This window comes from Typopeltis vanoorti, chromosome 11 (genome assembly GCF_054136105.1).
Source record: "Typopeltis vanoorti isolate ZY-2024b chromosome 11, IOZ_Tvanoo_1.0, whole genome shotgun sequence".
In the NCBI taxonomy this organism is placed as follows: domain Eukaryota; kingdom Metazoa; phylum Arthropoda; class Arachnida; order Uropygi; family Thelyphonidae; genus Typopeltis; species Typopeltis vanoorti.
This window is the reverse complement of record NC_143559.1, coordinates 64704492-64724422: the sequence shown is the minus strand read 5'-3', so window position 1 is coordinate 64724422 and position 19931 is coordinate 64704492. Positions and strand designations below refer to the sequence as shown.

General features: G+C 35.7%; 1 protein-coding gene across 15 annotated transcripts in view; it reads left to right on the top strand.

The window, feature by feature from the left end:
* The window catches only part of smg (sterile alpha motif domain containing protein 4 smaug), a 392969-nt gene that overhangs the window by 208997 nt on the left and 164041 nt on the right, over window positions 1-19931 (top strand). For all 15 annotated transcript variants that reach the window (XM_090400252.1, XM_090400245.1, XM_090400238.1 and 12 more), the window contains one exon: window positions 659-880. In XM_090400252.1, coding sequence (XP_090256378.1) covers window positions 664-880 — 217 coding nt within the window. In that variant the 5' untranslated portion in view covers window positions 659-663. The remainder of the gene's footprint in view (window positions 1-658; window positions 881-19931) is intronic.

Genomic DNA, 19931 nt, shown 5'->3' with positions numbered 1-19931 from the left:
CCATTTACATTCATACACCATTTTAAATTGCAATTTCCATTCTCTTTTGAAGAATAATTGCTGAAAATAAATGAACTTCAGCATCAGGTACTTAGTAACTAAGTGCACTGTTTGAAATAATATGCTCAACACTAACTTAAACTGATCCATATTTTATTGCTCTGTTAGCCATCAGGATACCTTGTGAAACATTCTTATGCATATGCAAAGTTTTGTGTACACAACTATTATTCATGAAAGGTATTTTATAAGCAGCTGATATCTTATACTGAATGCCCCTTATTTCAGAAACGAGCTTTTTTTTTATTGGAGTTTTCTTGATAGGAGTTTAACTTGATTTTAAGCATATTGAAAAGTGATTAAACTGAAGATAGTTGGACAGCATTTGCTTGAAGGAGCAAATTTTATTTCTTCCTAAGAAGATGCAAGACAGATGTTGAACATGTTGATAATATTCTGTGTACTAGGCAGAAAGTAGGAATTAATTTGGATTTCATGCTATATTATCACTCTGGACTTGACTTTTGAAAATCAGTAATAGTTGTGTATTTTCATGTTTTGGTATGATGTACCATGCAAAAAAAAAAATTTAATAAAATTAAGGATTTTAAAGATTTTTATGTTATTTTCTTATTTCCTGATATTTTTTCAATTATAGGTGACATGATGAAGTCAACACTCATGTTCCGTGATCACGTCAATGCTATCTTGTGCGTGTTTGACCAGTGGAATGAGTGTGAACAGACAGTGGCCCTTTGCTCGATGTTTAAGAACGTAAGCCCAACACAAGCTCGTTTCTTGACATTGGTTCTGGAACAGAAGCTTTCCAAACTCTCCTGTACCGAATTAAAGTTAAGGGAACAACGGGCAAATGATCCAGGTAGCTACTTGTATATGAAATGGTTCTAAACTTGTTTAGTTATGTAATCTGTTGCTTAATAGGTGCTATTCAGAGTGGTAATAATACCACATAATTAGTATCTATATGGAAGTGTTTTAGATAGGTATCCACATGTAATTTCATTATTTGCTCTTCAAAAAAAATATGATGAAAGAAATTTCAGTATGACTTCTAGAGTTGCTGAAAACAATCTTTAGGAATGGTTAAATATTTGAAACTTAAGCTTTGTTACTGCTTTTCAGCTCAGTTTTTTAAACTAAAATACAAAGTACTGGTTTCATACTGAAAAAGATGCACCCCTTTTTGTGCATATTTTTTAGGAAAAAAGACTTTATCACTGAATATTATAATGAATTTACAGTATTTCAAATACTTATAAAGTAATAAGTAGGTCCTTTCAACAAATACCTATCCAAATATTCAGTTCTGACTATTTTGCAGTTCCACTTCATAGGTTATGCTACTGTGAGTTGCTTTTTTAAGATCCTCTTCCTGATTCCACCAAGTTCTTATCATTTTCTCGGTTGGGGGATGGTCTGAAATGCCTCTCTGCAGCCCTGTTTCCATGTTCTTTAATATATGCAATCACACGTAGCTTGTATGTAATATTGTAGCAATGCCGGCATTTTTCAGCCATAATTTGCCAAGAAATTTAGGGAAAATTTAACGGCAGAAATTTATCACCGTTCACAACAACCGCAACAACAATTTGAAAGTTTCAACGAACAGGAACACAGCTGTGATCGTCGATGACAACACATGCACATCCACTGAACTCTATGTAACTGGAATGCTCTCACACATAGCAAGAAAGAAATAGCGTAACTCGGGAGAAAATTTTAGAGAAAATTTCCAGAAATGAAAGTAATAAAAAGCTGAGTATCGGCATATAAGATGCACCCTGTTTTTCAGGCCTGTTTTCAAAGAAAAAGTGTCTTATACGGTAATAATTTATTTACAAACCCTTTTATTTATGTGCTGAATGTTCTATTTCAAAAAAAAAAAAAATTTAATATTTTGCATGGTAGTGTTGCTATGACTTTATTTTGAAAGATGTGCCATAATTGAATTTGAAGGCTTTGGGGAAAATCTGAAGTGTGATTAAAGGAAGGTTTTCTTCTGCTTTTAAAGTAATGGATGCATTTTGACAGTGCTTATGTTTTTCAAGAAACTTTAATTTTTTAGCAGAAGAGCTGTTCAGTTTGGTTTAGAAGTGTAAGAAGTAGCAAGATTTCTCTTTTGTTTAGATTGCCTTTCTTGGATATTGGTTAATATTAATCTAACAGATAAGCTTAAGTGTTGGTTATTCATGACTTAATATTTTAATGGTATTAACATCAACCAACTTAAACAAAAGATGTTTTATTAACTGCTTGTATTTCACCTGAATTTTAAATCGGCATCATCAGAGCACAACACACTTGTACATGTGACAGTGAGTAAGTAAAACAATAGATCTTTTGCACACTGCAATTTTAAAGTCCTATTTATGGCGACCTCTAATGTTGGGAAGAAAAATAAAACATTACAACTATGTGGGAGTTGCTCTTAGGATGACAGCCTCCCAAATTTTTGGCAAATGAATGCAACCATACTTCTTCAGGTTAAGAGAATTCTTCAAAGCCATTGCCAACTCAAATCTTTCAGATCTGTAACAACTAAATAGCACATTAATATAGGTTAATATTATTTCATTTCCTCCATTAGAATGGAATGTTGGGAAGTAAACTCCTATAGTGGCAAATCTGATAGGATTTGTCTAGGATATATAGTAAGAGTTCTAGTAGAACTGAGAATTTGTACTTTCAAACTGAAAGTGAGTTAGCTGGTCTCATGTGGAGGTGGAAGTTTTCTCTCCCAGAAACTTTTATTTATCCCACAAAAATGATAATTTAAGTAGAAGATGTAATTTCACCTAGTTTGATATCAGGAAATAGTGTATTCCTAGGGATGGTATTGACATGCAAGATACCATTTCAATTTAATCATAAAATGAACTACAGCTTATATTTATTGGACTCCTACAAAAAAAAAAAAAACTTCAGTTCTAAAATACCTATCACTAATAGCCAACCATTGCATCTTTAACCCCATTGATGATCATGCAGATTGTTATCTTCTGGGTTCTGTCATCCAGTCACCTGCTCTTCTGAATACATAATGTGGGAATAAGATTTGGAGAAGTTAGTCAAGAGCAATTGACCATTCAGAGATGCTTGATTAGATCTAGCATAAGAGCTTACCATTTCATGGTTCTTCTCTCTCCACTTGCAACTGTAGTCAGTTTCCTCTTAATTTTCATTGTCGTTTAATGTCCTCTATCTTACTGACCTTTTGATTCTAATTGTTTGCTCATTTGCTGAACCTCAGAGCTCGCGTTCCAGACTCCAAAATATCTTCCAAAACATGTAATTCTATGCATGCATATGTATATGTATACGTATACACAAAGTGGACCAGTTGTGAGGATATCTCGTTCAAAGCTTACACTTGACTTAGAATTTTTCAAGTATAATTAGTACATGCAACCCAATCTGAAATATCATTCTCATGTTTGGGAGAACCACCAGAGCTATCATAATTTTTTTATCTTCACAAGATGATTCATTGGCACTATAGACTTTCTACTAAACTGGTTTCCGTCATGTTTTTCTAGACTCAGGTTCTATTCACCTGGCATTAGTAAGGTGGGGTGTCGCAGACCCCAAACATATAGAAAGAAATAACTGACACCGCCACCTTACTAATGTTGGGTTAAAAATGTGTGGCAGCTAGTGAGCACTTTATCTTTTAACTACAGACTTGCCAAATTTCTCTTCTCATTCTATCTATATCTGTTCTTAAAAACAGCTTTTGCAATGTTCCTTAAGGAATGATCCCAGTTATTTCTGAACATCAGCACTCTTCTCACTCTTGTTCAAATTGCAGCATTTTTAGCAAAAGCACTATCTATCAGATTTGATATCCAAGTTCTTTCTCTTAATCAGTGAACTTTATTCCTACCAAAGAGACGAAAATAATGCTCTTTTCATGCCACACTCATTGATTGCAGAAATGCAAATCTAAGTGCATCCCCCCCCAATGCTCCTTCTTATTTAAATTATTTTTGATTGACTTATTTACTTTCTAAACTTCTGTATTTCTCCTCTCCTGCTTCAAATTATTAACATGACAGTCTTAGTTCACTTGGTATATTATTGCTGGTTCTGCCACTGTTATCTTAGCTTTTTTTTTTTTTGAAATAGTTTTATCATTCTTCTCAACTTTGTGGTAAGCTTCGTGTTCTATGGTCAAATAACTTGGTTTTATAGAAACCTGATTAATGCTATGATAGCATGGTTAATCCTGTCTGCAGAATCTATATAGCTGTTAATTATAATAAATTTAGTTTAATCCTTTATCCAAGGGTGAGCAAACAAAGTTTGCACCTGAAAGTATCTTCAGGACTAGGGTAAGGTGGTGCAACACATTGCAAAGGTGGAGCAAGCTAACATCACTCCTATCTCAGTATCTCCCATAATGCAAAACACATCTCCTTGCAGATATGTATAATATTATGCATTAATGGAAGGGCCACTACCCAGACTAGTTTCGACCTTTATTGAGGTCTCTTCAGTGGCTCCCACTGAAGAGACCTTACCCTAGTCCTGAAGATGCTTTCAGGTGCAAACTTTGTTTGCTCACACTTGGATTAAAGGATTAAACTAAATTTATTATAGTCTAACCAAGTGAAAAATAAACTTTCAATAGCTATTAATTGTTTGTATTCTCTGGCTTGCTGCTTTGAGACTGGCTAACTTTTTCAGTAGAAATGCTCTTAAACCACTTCCTGCCTTAGATGGGATTTGAAAATGGGTCTTTCCATCCAAAGGACAGCTTATAAAAGAGAGAAAAAAATTCACTATCTCATGAAGTAAAGAAACAGTGTCTTTTGAAATAAATTCTAAAATAATTGAAAGGTTCTCACTGTCCAGAAGCATGTATATATTCCAGTTATGATTTTGTTTCACTGGCCTGGGTTTTGAAAGATTGGGTCTCTGAGAACTAGACTATTTTTCAGTTTGTTGGTTTGAAAGATGTCCAAAATAAATCTTTCAAACCTAGTTATTCTAGGGAGTCCAAAAGCTCAGCTTTCAAGGTCAACACTGTTAACATAGTATACCTATCGCATCTTTCTTTAAACTCATTCACTCACAGGTTGCTTGTTACCGTTTCTAATTCATTCTACTCGTTCAGCCAAAAAAAAATTCTAGTCATGATGAAAAGCCAAACGGCTATTTTTTCTGGTGAGGTTGATAAGTTAAGGGGATAAAAATCCCTTATTGTTTTTCAGCCAGTAAGCGAAACTACAATCGAGACCTATGATCTGAACGTTTCATGTCGGCGAATCCAAGCGTAAATGACCACTTGGTAGTGCCACACCACGGCAACTCGTTGCAAAGGTGGAGCAAGCTCCCTCACTATTCTTGATATTTTCTCATAATGTAAAAACGCACATCTTAGGAGATGTAGTACTGTTTTACATTATGAGGAGAGGTCACTACCCAGACCGGTTTCAACCTTTTTTGAGGTCTCATCAGTGAGTAGCTAGATGTAGAATATCAGGGTTTAAGTGAAAAGAACTTGCATACGATTGCCAGAACGGTGTATCACTATATTATAATATACCATATTCTAACTATGATGAAAAGCCAAACGGCTATTTTTTCTGGCAAGGTGACCTCTCCTCATAATGTAAAACAGTACTACATCTCCTAAGAGCTGTGTGTTTTTACATTATGAGAAAATATCAAGAATAGTGAGGGAACTTACTCCACCTTTGCAACGAGTTGCCGTGGTATGGCACTACCAAGTGGTCATTTACGCTTGGATTCGCCGACAGTTCGTCAGCACGAAACGTTCAGATCGTAAGTCTCGATCGTAGTTTTGCTTACTGGCTGAAAAACAATAAGGGATGTTTATCCCCTTAACTTAAAAATTCTAGTCCTTGGATAAACATTATGCAATTTAAAGAAGTAATCCCATTGTCATATATTTACATTTTTCTACATCTACACTAGAAAACTTCTTTAGGCAATGAGAGAAACATCAGTTACTATTTCCTGACCCTATCAACTAAATTCTAACCCATAAGTCTTCGATCCATCCTCTTTGTATTACACAAAGAAACCTGTCACAATGTCTGTCACCCATCTTTTTAGATTGTATTCAGTTCTCTCATCCTTAAGCAACCAAATCTGAACCATAGTCCATATGTAGCTATACCCTTGTAAAGAGGAATAACTTATACACTGATTATTTGGGTAATGTATATGACCTTTATTTAAGCCCTCTGAATTTCCACTCTTCTTCTTCAACCCCACCTCTGATTCCTAGCCTCATCCATTTCTATACATAATACATACAAATATATAGGGTAGCCCAAAATGCACCTACCAAGTTTAAATCCAATTTTCTCTGCATTTAGCTGGCTATAATTAGAAAAAAAAAATTTCCTCAATATTTTATTTTATTTTGTTTATGGGGACATCTCAAAGACAAAGTGTATTAGAACAATCCAAAGAGTTTGGGGGAGTGAAAATCATTGAGTGTGAAATCTTGGTTATTCCAACAGACATCCTCCACTAGGTGGTGTACAATTTTGCAATACAATTGCAGAAGATCATTGAGGTTGAAGGTAAACATATTGAACATGTTGTAATATAAATAACATAAGATATGTAGACCTTAATACACTTTGGATGAGATTTGTATGCCTCCTTGTTCAGGAATAATACAGCATTAAATTTGGTAGGTATATTTTTGGACCAACCTGCACTTATTTGAGTGCATAATTTTGCACTTTGCCACAGTGAGCAAAGATTTTTCTTTACCAGATTCCATTTATTTAAATTGCCCTATAGATACATTTGTTCTGAATTTAGTATCATTGGCAAACTGGACATTCCACCAAAATAGTCATTTCTAATGTTATGAATATATACTAATTAAGTAACAGTCAGGGTAGTAGACCACCTGGCACTTGCGCTCTGATTATTCTACCATATACTACTACTACATCCATCAGTCTTATTTTATCCATATCACCAGTTTTGTACCAATCTCCAGAATGTTGTAATTTAGTTACATGTACATATCTTCTCAGGTGGCTTAGAAGAGGCCTAGCAGTATAATACTGTAGTCTCCTCTTATCCAACTCAGTTTACTTTAAAAAGTAAAGAGCATGCCAGGTATCTTAGCAGTAAACTTTATTAAAGGAAAAATATTATTTCATATCAAGAAAGCAATCTCAAGTTGTAAAAGGTTTATGTATACACAACCTTTGGCAAGTGCCATAGCCTTTCCCCTTCATTAATTGCAGTTTACACCAGATTCGCCTCTTGGCGAACAGGCAAACTTCCAAAAGAATGGAAAAAATCAGTTATTGTACCCATCCTGAAACCTGACAGAAATGCTGCAGAATGTCAAAGTTATAGACCTATCGCATTAACTAGCATACTTTGTAAAATTACTGAAGGAATCATACACTACATGCTTATGCACTGGCTTACAAAAATAAGAAAATAAACTATTACCAAACTGCCTATAGAACCCGTCATTCGACAACAGATCAATTATTCCACTTCTGCCAAACAATACTTTTTTCAGAAAAAACCAACAAAAAAGACAACGGCCATATTTCTTGATATGACTGCTGCTTTCATTCGTGTTTGGATCAAAAAATTAATACAAACAGTACATGATATTGGAATTAGAGGAAACTCTTTAATCTGGATTGCTGATTTCATTAGAGGAAGAAAGATCAAAGTCAGAATCAATGCAGCAATATTAAAAGAGCAGAGAACCTGGGCTGGTGTTCCCCAGGGCTCAGTACTCAGTCCCTTACTATTCCTTCTATATGTCAATAACATTCATCCCTACCTTACAGAAGACACAAAAGTAACTTGCTATGCAGATGATATAGCCATCTGACACACTTGTGCTAAAATCAGAGGAGATTCTAAACAAATCCATGAGAGGATTAGAAAAATGGTCAGATGAACTTAAAATCAACCCAGACAAAACAAAACTAAGCACCTTTAGTACAGACAGGAAAAATAGACATTCCTACAATCCCAAAGTCATGATCACCAACAAGCTAATTGAAAAAGTCACAAATCCGAAATACCTTGGTATTACGCTTGATCAGGAATTACGCTTTAAAGAGCTCTAAAAAAAAATTAAATATACTGAAAAGGCTTTGTGGAACAAATTGAGGTGCAAAGCCAAAAATCCTCAAAACTACTTACATTAAACTAATAAGGCCAATAATTGGAATATGCAGCACCTATCTGGTCACCTTCGGCCTCATCGGTAAAGAAAAAATTAGACAAAATACAAGCCAAAGCATCCAAGATTATCATTGGTGCGGTCTCGTCCACTAACAACATCAGAGCCGAACAGGAATGTGGGCTTGACCTGCTGGAGAACAGACAAAAATTTGCCACCCTGAAATTCATAAATAATATCAGAAGCTACCAAAGCGATCATATCTCCCTAAAAATTTGTGAACGTTGGAACCAAAAATGCAGACTTCACAGATCATTAACTTTACAATATGATGACACTATCAGGAAAGAAAGGTCTTGATCAGCTGAATGCCACATAAACAAAGAACATCTATTTTCCAGTCCTTTACCTTCAAATACCTCCATAAATCTAAACCTTACCAAACTCTGTACAAAAAAAAGAACCAAAAGAAAAAGGCCTAAATACTATGAACCTTCTTTCATCCTCCCAACAGGTTATTTGTTATACCAGTGGATCGTCAGACACCAATATGATTTAATGGAGGCGCTGGTGTTTTCCTTCTACTCCCGAAAGGCAAAATTTTCAATAAAAGTTGGATCTGGAAGAATCGCTTCCAATTTTAACAGTGAACTCGACGCAATAAAGCACTAGAAGCCTACTTAAAACTATCATCATCTCAACAATCTGAAGGAATTCTAATTTAGTGACTCAAGATCAGCTATGGAGGCAACCAAAAATGGCAATACCAAGTTCACACAAGACATCTATAAACTCTTAAATCAACTAAAGTGTTTAGGAAAAAGTTGCATTTTACATTGGATTCCTGCTCATGTAGGCATTGATTACAATGAAAGCAGCTGATAAATTTAGTAAAAGAGGCCAGAGAACTCAACCAAGAAACTCGCATGATAACTCTTGCTGATGCCAATTCACTAGCAAAAGCTAAACTAATTCCACTGAAATCGGTGATACAACATCAAATTCCCGAAATCAGTGCTGACAGAAAGACCACCACCGCGATAGCAAGACTACGAACAGGACATTAGAGGAATGAAGATCAATACAGATGATACGAGAACATATAGAAACTGCAACAACTGCCCCAATAATGAACTGACACCCACTCCCAGCAATTACAGCAGCCTTGCAAGAAATGGATTCTAATCCTAACAACAGCTCTATACAAACAAAATCATCGACATAGCCAAAGCAGTACAAGGAGCACACGGAAACATCTAAGACTCTTCAAAGGACAAGACGATGACAACAACCAGATTATGAAAATGTATGCAGAAGGTTAACCTTCTGCAGCTCTCATTTTAAACTCGGTTTTCAAAGTTCACATTGTTTGCCTCCTTGATATAAGAATAATGTACTTTTTAAGAAGATTTAGAGTGGAATCTCTCTTCTTTAATACCATGTTTAAGATCTATAGTAAATTAACATAAAAATAGGGATTTACATATTAGGTCATACATCCCGAGTTTAGAGACTGAAACATTTTATGAATTCAGGAAACTTTGCAAATTACTATTTAAGATGGGTATTCAAGTTTTATCTTAATGGTTTAATAATTTGAAGTGACATTCATATTACAGCACTCCTTGCATAGCATGGGTTTTGCTGTAGAATGGTTTTTACGTTTTAATTTAAAAAAAAAAAAGAAGTAACAGTATTATAGTGCTGTACTGCATTCTTGACATGCTGACTCTACTAAAACAGTACTGTAGTGATTTAGCATACCACAGTAGCAGCTGAATCATTACATGCTTCATTATTTTAGCTTTGGTGCAGCCAAGTTGTGGTCAGTCTACAAAATGTTTTTTCTTTTTTTACATAGAAGTGCCCTTTTATGCACAATTATAAGTACCTATAAAAGTTTCATTAAACGAGCTAACTTTAAGTAGAAAAAATAGAAATTGCTTTTAATAAAAAGAGAAATTGACTCTTTAGAAAAAGAAACCTTGTGTAATCTACATTAGAAAAATTGTATTTAAACTAATAAAATTGTTCAATTATCAAAAATTAAAATCTTAAATTTTTGTGTGCATTAATTGGTATTTCTGATTTTAAAAAATGTATTTTTTACCAACACGGTAAATTTCTGTTTGGAACACGTTGTTTTAAACAGTGCAGTTTTGCATAGCGTGGAAATTTTTCATCTCTTTTTCCATGCTATGCAAGATCTCTCATTTACAGTTTGTCTATAAATGTAAACACACCTTCCCATCAACACGTGATATTGCAGCAACTAACTTTAACTGTGTGTTATTCTCTTTGTTCCAAAGTAACCCTCCTAAGATTACTGATTACTAAGAAACAGTATTAACAATTAATTTGAAACAATTCTAAATCGAATACAAATTTCGCAAAAGAATGGGTTTGTTTTGACTGCTACCTTTTTGGCAACACCTCAGTTTACCAAAGCTACATGGGGAATGCTGCCATCTGCAAAAAAAAAAAAAAAAAAAAAAAAACATTTTTAATAAGTTTTCACTGATTTTAAAGATTATGCTACCTGTGAGCACATTAACGTTATTAACCAAATACAGCGAAAATGAAATCTTGAAACACTGGAGGCCACCAAATAAAGTTTTGAAAAGAAGGCTCTGTGACATCCGGTTTGGTTTAAAAAAAAAAAAAACCCTACATATATTTGGAAACTTCCAAGTTGATGCTGTTGTATTCCTGAAACTGGTTAACAGCCAGTTTCAGGATTACAGTACCAACCGAAGGAATTGATATGTCCTGCTGCAAGACGTTAACTCGGTTTTCTGAATCGTGAAAATTCACCTGAGGGGCACGAAACAACGTGCAGCAGGACACATCATTACAGATGAAGTAATTCAAATAAGTTGCTTTTTCGCAAAACCGTATTTTACAAAACGAATACAGAAATTGTCACTGTCAGCGGACTGAATAGTACCAGTTAATACTTAACGCGTCACTCCCAACAAGGGTTGAGCATTTAATAATCAATTTTAAGAATTTTAGATGACTGCGATTCGCTGAAAAGCAAGCCCGAAGTATTCGGTTTTCATCGTCCAGTGAAACCATGGCCCTGTTATGTAGACCTGAAGTGGCATAGTGTTTGGCCTCTAGAGCAGAATTCTCTAATCAGCTGTTTCTTAGCTCACGCATGGTGCTATGTACAATAAGTTTAACCTTTTGTTGGTCGGCTGGACATGAAGGAAATCGTTGTAGCTGATCAATTTCTGTGATAGTTTGCAAGACCACAAGCAAAAACTAATGTATTAGCGAACGCAAAATATTTCCTTAAACCAGTTATTTATAGTGTTAACTTATCAGTTTTATTGATTTATTTAGCTTCTACAGCTGCGTCCATTCTAACGAAAGAAAAGTCTTTCGAAAGAAAGGTGGCAGTCGATATCTCCGAACGACGTATTTGTAGAATTCTGTTTGTCAAATATGATTCTCGCAAAAAATCATGCTGCCGATAAGGAGAAATGTTATTACGTCTGCTGAATCTTGAGGAATAAAGCCTTACATAAATTTGCTATTTTTCGTGCATACTTCATACACAGAGCAGCTATAAACACCTCAAATTTGCATGAACAATGCATCAAACACTTGTATTTTTCGATTATCGTTTCACGAGGAACTAAAGTAACTTATTAGCAGAAATATAGCTTGTGTGCATCCAGTTAATGATTGCAAGGTAATCGCAAAATGTCAACCCTCGGAAAGAATTGATATTTTGTGCAATTTTCATATTCGCTACCGGCTATATTTTAGAGTTCCAAACACCATTTAATATAGATTTCCTCCTAAATTAGACTGTATTCGCACAGTAGTGATTCACTATCACCTCCTGCAGTTATTTCCGTTTTGATCTCATTCTCTTCAACACTTGAGCCGTCGGGTCATGCGTCTCACAAGCGGAAATAAGATACAGCAGCTAGATGATTCATCATTCACAGGCTCACTGGCGTCTTTCAAAGCATACCACTTATCCCTAACACGTTGCTAGTTTTTCCAAATAATGAGCTATAGTTTCTTCTGACGTAAGATATCTTGAACTGAAGATGCTTCACAGGGATGCCTGCTTATATTTTTAACATGGTCGAAACCCCGTACAACTTTTCCTTTCAGTAGGAGTTTGCTGAGTCTTTGGACTCCCTGGAGGTGTCAAATAATAAAGTATTGCGGTCCAAACTAAGTTAAGTAACTCGGGCTTATGAGGCCAGTGAATCATCTGTTAATTACTTGTGTTCTTATGGTAGGTTTGTCTGTTTTTGCTGGATGGGGGAAAAGAACTTGCCACATTCCTATGATAGTCTAACTAGCCTTCAGTTGAAGAGACTGGATTCGATGCTACGGAGGCTCCTTTTCTTCAAAAGTATGCTCATTCGAGAGAGAGAGATCTATCGTGTAGCACACCCCTGCTTCAGAATGAAAGCAAGCCTGTTCATCTCCCCCCACCCCAACATAAAAAAAGAAGTCCGCATCAAAGTACTCAATCCATTGCTTTCATTCCACTTCTCTGTACACGCGGTTAGCCTAGTGGCTTTGCAACCATGGGAAGGGGTGGCCTGGGTTCGATTCCCTTCGCCGACCTGAGAAGCTTAAGGATCTCCCTCAGCCATAGACCAAGTTAGCCGGTCTCGGGCGTGGACAGCAGGGTTCCCCCCCCCTCCAGTTTATCTGCGGGTTTTTCATCCGCAAGCAGGCAAACCGGCCCCGTGAACACGCACGGATCTACAGCCATAAATACTTAACCCCCCCATGAGGGGGCTCAACTCGCCCCAATAGGGTCGAGGGAGGAAACTCCATATGAATAAATAAATCCCACTTCTCTCGAATATTTGTCAGCAAATTGTGGATTCGAGTCACACCGTGGATATTAATGTTTGCAATTGTCTAGGTGGAAGATTAGTTTGTCCGGTGTGAGACTACCATGCTGTTTTTAATTTAGGTCGAAAGTGGTTTGGAAAAACGAGCGCTGTTTTGGTCCGTAGAACAGAGGAACCTTTGTCCATCCACAGTATTAAAATGTAGCATTCGTGGTTGCAATTCTTAAAAAATTAGTAACTAATGTCGATTCAAACATTCTCGAGCTACAGTAATTTGCCGAACAGCATTGTTTATTGAATGCAAATAATACAGTGGCTTGGGAAAAACTCGTACGGGTCCAATGGTTCGTTTTCAAATAACAAACGAGGAAAGTATTTTATGTTTAATTACGTGTGTTCATCCGAACGGTTTGTCGGTTGTACGGGAAGAAAAACTTTTGTATTGAGACCAACTCATTTTTAGTCGAACAGTCCTGGAAAGGTTCTTCGCCACTGGACGGGATTAGAACACATCTTTCCAACCAAAAATTGTCTTGGTCAATAGAAATAAGAGCTTTTTTGGAAAGATCTTAGTTTAAACCCGTCTGGGACGCGTAGAACCACTTTATAAGGCTCTTCAACTGAATGAATTACTCAATCTAATACTGAATTACCCCCCCCCCTTTTTTTTTTTTTTTTTTCTGGAAAATGGGCACATCCTACCGACGAAATGAGACATAATGCACTGTTCTCAGCCTTACTTGCTTTGGCCGTAAATCCCAAACAATTCAGTTCTTTGCTTTGAGTCACCAGTTTACCCCTTCAAATTTTTTTTCCATCAGTTCAGGAATACCTCAGGACTACTTTCGCCCACGTTTTCCCTTCCATACATAACCTCGCTAACCACCGGGCCTAGTTTGCTGATACCCGCTCTGTTCCTGCATTTGATAAAACCTTGCTGTACTCAGTTTACCAAACTTTTGATATGTTCTATAACAAACCGTTAAATACAGATCTTGCTGTTTCTCAGTGCTGCGAAGAAAACTGAATTTCAGTGCTTCTAGTCCACTGACTAAGCGATGAAAATCCTGCAAGTACTTTTCAAATATCCACGCGACAGTGGGATTTGCCTCTTTAAGACGAGCCTTTTTCACCATCTTCCCAAGGATCAAAAACCAAACTGTTAATATAACACTAGTTCATTCTTTCTCTTTAAAACTTACGTATATGCCATTTGATGTGATATAGGTTTGAGGCATCTTATATGGGATTTATCTTAAATAACGGCTTGCAATTTAAATCTCAAAAGCAGTTCCTTCCCCAGCATGTTTATTGAAACAGATGACAATTCGAAAACGTACAAACGATTGGTTTTACTTAATTGTTTTCCTTCTTTCCACAAGTTTGTTTAAAAGACCTGCCTTTTGATTTCCATCTGGGACGTGAAGCATTGCCCTTGAAACTAAAGGTGGGTTGTTAAAGATTTGGCGATCTAAAGTAAATAGAGGACCCTTATCTCAAAGTCGAATAATGTAGAAGCTTTGAAAGTTTCGAAAATTTGATATGAGAGTGTGAGTATACAATCCTCTACATTGGCGCTGCCTTAGCTTCCACTACTTACGACACGAGCACTGCCTAGGCGGCCGTATACTCGCCTTTTTTTAATGCTTTTGACAAAAGGTTTCACTGTCTTAAGTGAGCAGAAACCTTCCAACAACCGAAGCAAATCCGATGACGGAGTTTCATTTATTTATTTTTTCATAAGTGAACTCTCGTTCGGTGGGTAATAGCAATTATTAAAGAGAGAGCCATACGGCTTCGTTTCTTCATTGTAAATGGAAAATGCTAAACATTCAAACTTTCAAAGCTGAATATATGTAGGAACTTTAAGGTTTCGAAAATTTTGACCTCAGAGCTTATGAGAATACACCCCCAAAAGCTCTGCTTTTTTTTTTTTTTCTTCCCCATCTTAAAAATCAGGGAAACTAAGAGAAAAAACAACTTGCCTCTTATATCCTTGGGCCGTAATTCCAGTTTTAAAATTGAACTGAAATGGGGAATTCTGGGGCTAGTGGCAAGGTTATTGGCATTTGCGACTTGGCAAGAAATCGTCTCATGATTGTTATATTAGATAAAATATTAGATAAAAATTAACATTTTTTTTTATTAAATAAGAATGTTAAATTAGATGAGACCATATGCTGCACCGAATCCAAAATTATTCGGTTGACTCATTTGAGGAGCTCACTCATCATACATCTTACTTAGTGATTGCACTTCACTGCAAGCCATTCCACTTGCCTCTACTCGTTTGCGAGAAAAATCTAGGCCTCGCATCTAATTGAAACACTTACAGGAATTATCCTTGTTCTCTCCTCTCTTGTAACGTGTTAATTTTTGTTTCGTTAGCGTGCATGTCTCTGCCTTTTTTCCACCTGTTTTTGTTCAATTAATTTGCATGCATCTCGACATTGTAAATTTATTTTTCTAAAGTCTCCGAAACTTCGTCTCCTTATCATTCCGGTGGAAATGGAACCCAGCAGTTATCTGAATAATAGTCTAGGTGTGGGCATATTAATATATTATAAAGTGCAGTACTAATAACTGCCTTTATTCCCTTAAGGTCTTCCCGAAATTCCACAAAACAGCTTTGTAATAATTCGGTCGCGTTATCAATACCACTTCAATAACAATGACCTCCATTAGAAATAACATCTTCAAAGACCCCCCACCGCAAGTTTTTAAAATATTTACAAATTGTATTAGATTCTAAGTTAATGTTATATATACCAGAATTCACTGCATTCAAGGAAATTTTGTCATTACTTTGAATAATCATTTTGGTCAGTTTCTTTAGGTAGTATGATTTAATTTTCGTTATTAGTGAAATGCATTACTGTCGGGGTCGTCTTAAAAGCATGTGCTGCCAATTCAAGTTTCCGTGACGAACGACTACTGCACCCGCAAGGAGGGGACAAAAGATTGCTTTTTTCCCTTAAATGAAAGGCAACTATCTTGGCTTTCCTCGCTGTAGAGAATACTCCTGGAATCATATGAGGACTAATTTTCATAAGAACACTGCGTTTACTCGTTAACATTGACCTACTGTGGGTTCAAATTCTTCTTTGGGATGGATGTTCGTGAACATACATCTACTTAAAGTTGTAAATTGATTTTGATCGATCACTAAAACTACAGTCCTGCTTATTTAAAAGGCCCTTAAAGGGCTTGAAAAAGGCTCGTGTTTGATTTTTAGAGTATATGTAACTTTCATAAATGAAATTGTACTCGTTGATGAAACAGTGTAAAGCTAGCAGAAAAAAATTTTAAAGTGGTTGTTTTGTTATTTTTATCATAATGACCACCAGTACTATAATTTCAAATACTGCATTGTCGATAGTTTACAGTATCGAAATGTAAATATGAAAGCCTTACATCTTAAGCACGATAACGGATTCTAATTGCGTGATGTTTATCGACACGAAAATTATATTTTTATCTTCTTTTTTTGTGTATCTCCACCCACGACAGGTTGTAAAATCCTATTGTACATTGGGACATGGGTGGACCAACCAGAGAAAGAAGCCTTCGGAACAAATATCTCAGTACTTCTTTAAAATTCCAGCTTTTCAATCAAAACAATGAACAAATTGACTCAACAAAAGTAGGTTAATTTTGTATATTAAAAATGATGTAATTATGTTATATATCCCCCCCCCCCCCAAATGAAGATTCCATTTGCCATCTCATTATTTCTGGAATAAATCAATCGGATCGGTTTTTTAAATCAAAAATCGACTGCCACATATATATTTTGACTTTTTGCTGTATAAATTAGGATAGCTAGTAAAATTTAATCTGAAATGGACATACTGTGTACGGAATGGCTCGTTTTCAACAACTTAGATTTAGATTTCTATTCAGAGTGATTTACTGCTGCAACTCTGAGCCACTGAACTGACGGCATACCTATATTGTTAGTTTTAAAGCTTCATAGATGGCAGTACCTAATCCTACTGTTATTTCCAGCCTTTGAGAAATAATTATTTATTAATCATTAATACAGCATCGGATACTTGTTCGAAATCTGTTGACTTGCACATTTTTCATACTTCGCTCCATCACAGCTGTATCTTGATAGCAGCGTTTTCATTATTCTCGTCATGCTTCGAGTGGGCCATTCAAACATCATTCCATCCTCCTCCCCTGGGAGTATATAATGACAAAGCCAGGTGGCTCCCTGGCGTATAGAATAACTATCACGTGGGAGTTACTGCGACTAGCTTTTACTGGCCGACTCTCAGCATTTAAACTTTACATATGAACCATTTTTCCCTTCTGGGGCTTCACGTGACCAGCTTTTTTTCCCGATAATTAACAGCATTGACTTAATTATGAGTTTTTTTTGTTTTTTTTTTTTTAATTTTTGAATACGGGAAATAAGGATCAATATTTTTGTCATTTCCCACATCGTGATATAGTCGGACCATTGGTGTTTTATCGATGTGATGTATTTGTTCAGCGAGACAAAGGTTCTCTTCACCGGCATCGACATTTGCTTTTGACGCCGTTCTGTTCCAACAGTCTCTTTTGGCGCCATTCTTACATACTGCCTTAAATTATCAATATCTACAAATATGTAAATACAGTGTGAAAATCACAATAATATACTAAAAACAAATTAAGAAAACATTCAATTAAAAAACCTATCTCACAGGTGCGTTAAACGATTCTTCTTTACTCCAAAGCATTGGGCGCGGATTCAAAGATTCTCTAAACTAAAGCTAAATATTAAAATTATTTCGTTCTTCCAAATTTTCTCTCGAAATAGTAAAATAAAAATTGAGCAACGTATACTTGTAAATATTACGTATTTACGTCCAGATTTTAACAACCTATTTTTGAACAATAAATGAAATCAACTTCGACAAATACAAGAATGTGATCAAAGAATTTGATTTAAAAACGAAATTGAACTACATTTTGTCTTTTTTCCTGAATTCCAAACTTCATCAAATTTCGGCCAAGAGGGCAGTTGTCGAAATTATAAATTGCGATGTTCATGCTTCTTGACGCAAAAAGCAATTGCTGGGGCAAAATTTTGTACTGAACTTCAAAGTAATACTTTTTGTGTTACAGTCTCAGAACATGTTGCGTATGGACGGACAAATCAAATATATCGGTGCTTAGTCATATTTTACGGGGAGAATGTTAATTCATCTTTTTATAGGTTTATAACGCTTGCCTGATTCCAAATTTTATTTTAAATTATACCGTAAGTACTTGAATCTGAACATCAAACTAGAATAAGTTAATAACGCTACTAAACATGAATATTGTATCAAAGTGTTTTTCTGCTTTAAAATCAATAGTATAGCGTTTCTCATAAGTGTATCTGTAGCCGAATAATACGGAAATGTTCTATATCCGGTCCTGTATTCATTTTATTGTAGTATCGGACAAAATCGTGATCCTAAAGTTTAATTTAAAGTAGCTTAATTCTTATGTTTTATCGTGAAATACGTGCAGTAACGGTTGTTAGATTTGCCCAATTCTGCATTCGAGTCCAAACTCCCATCCCCGCCTTTCCAAAAAAAAAATTAAAGAACAATATTGTGTGTGCCTGTATTTTACTGTGTATATCTTCCAGTAGCACTCTTAAATACATAAATGTCCGGAGTAGTTTCACTCTTATCTTTCGATTTGGCATTTAGTTTCGAATGAGAAATTCGGATAAATATTGAGGTTTAACGGCCCAATCTTCCTTAACGACTTGCTCGATTTTTGCAACTTATTTATGAAATGCATAGCTTACAGTATTCATGCACTGAGTCTGCGCTCTGCTTAATTTTTTGATAGTATGAAAATCTTATTCTACATCACCATTATAAAGAATCCCCATTGCACGAGGAGCGGAATGCTGTTATCTACCTATTTTGTTCGCTGAAAAGGTCTCCTTACATACGGTATCGGGATAAGAAGCTATAAAATAGCGTAATTTGCATTAACGTTTTAATTAGTTAATTGAATTAAATAGCTGGCCTTTCACAGTCCACTGGATGCTAAGAAAATTGAAATTCATGACTTCATTAAAAAAAAAAAAAATTGGAGCGAATAAATAATTTCTTTAGTTATTGCGGTCTTCCACAACTAGGACCCTCACGCCGTAGTCGCAACATTTGCCCTACAGCTGGAAAGACCAATTTAAATCCTGTTTAGGTCGCGAGGAATTATTTTTTTATATTGGCTTTGCAGATGAAAGCGAGTTGGCTATTTTCATTGAAGTGAGTTTGACGGTTTTCCTGTCAAACTTGAGTTTTCATCCCTCAAAACCTGACCAGAGAACATACTATTAACCACAGTGTACTAGACGCACAGCCTCAGTTAATTCAGATGTAATTTCAGGCAACCCGATCATATCTTGGATTCGAATTTCCAAAAAGTTGGTACCTAAACAGTTTATAGTGACTGACGAGTTGCTCGAGTGTCCTTTCGGGAGCAATAGGCCGTTGTTTGAGAATTTAAGTCTTTTGCATTCAAAAACAAAAGGATCTTCTTCCATATGTTTATCGTAAAACAAGATGTGCAGATACGTAGCTGCTTAATGAACCCATTTCGAATTCTTATTTACAAAACTACTTAAATGCTCTAAACATCCTTTTAGTACTGGTAGCGAGAAATGCGCGACTCGCATTACTAGATCATTTTTCACTTCAGTAGGTGGTTCGAAATTTAACTACTAAATGAATAGAGCGTATAATATTTCTAAACATAAAGAGTGTTCAGTTAGTCTTCTGTTTAAGCTAAATTTAGTTGCTATCGTCATGGTTTTCGTTATTGTCAAATTAAAGTGAATTACTGGAATTCTCATCTGTAACTGTTGCTAACTATGAATTGTATTCCCGCGCTATAGGATGTATATAAAGACTTGTTGTTCCCAGGATATT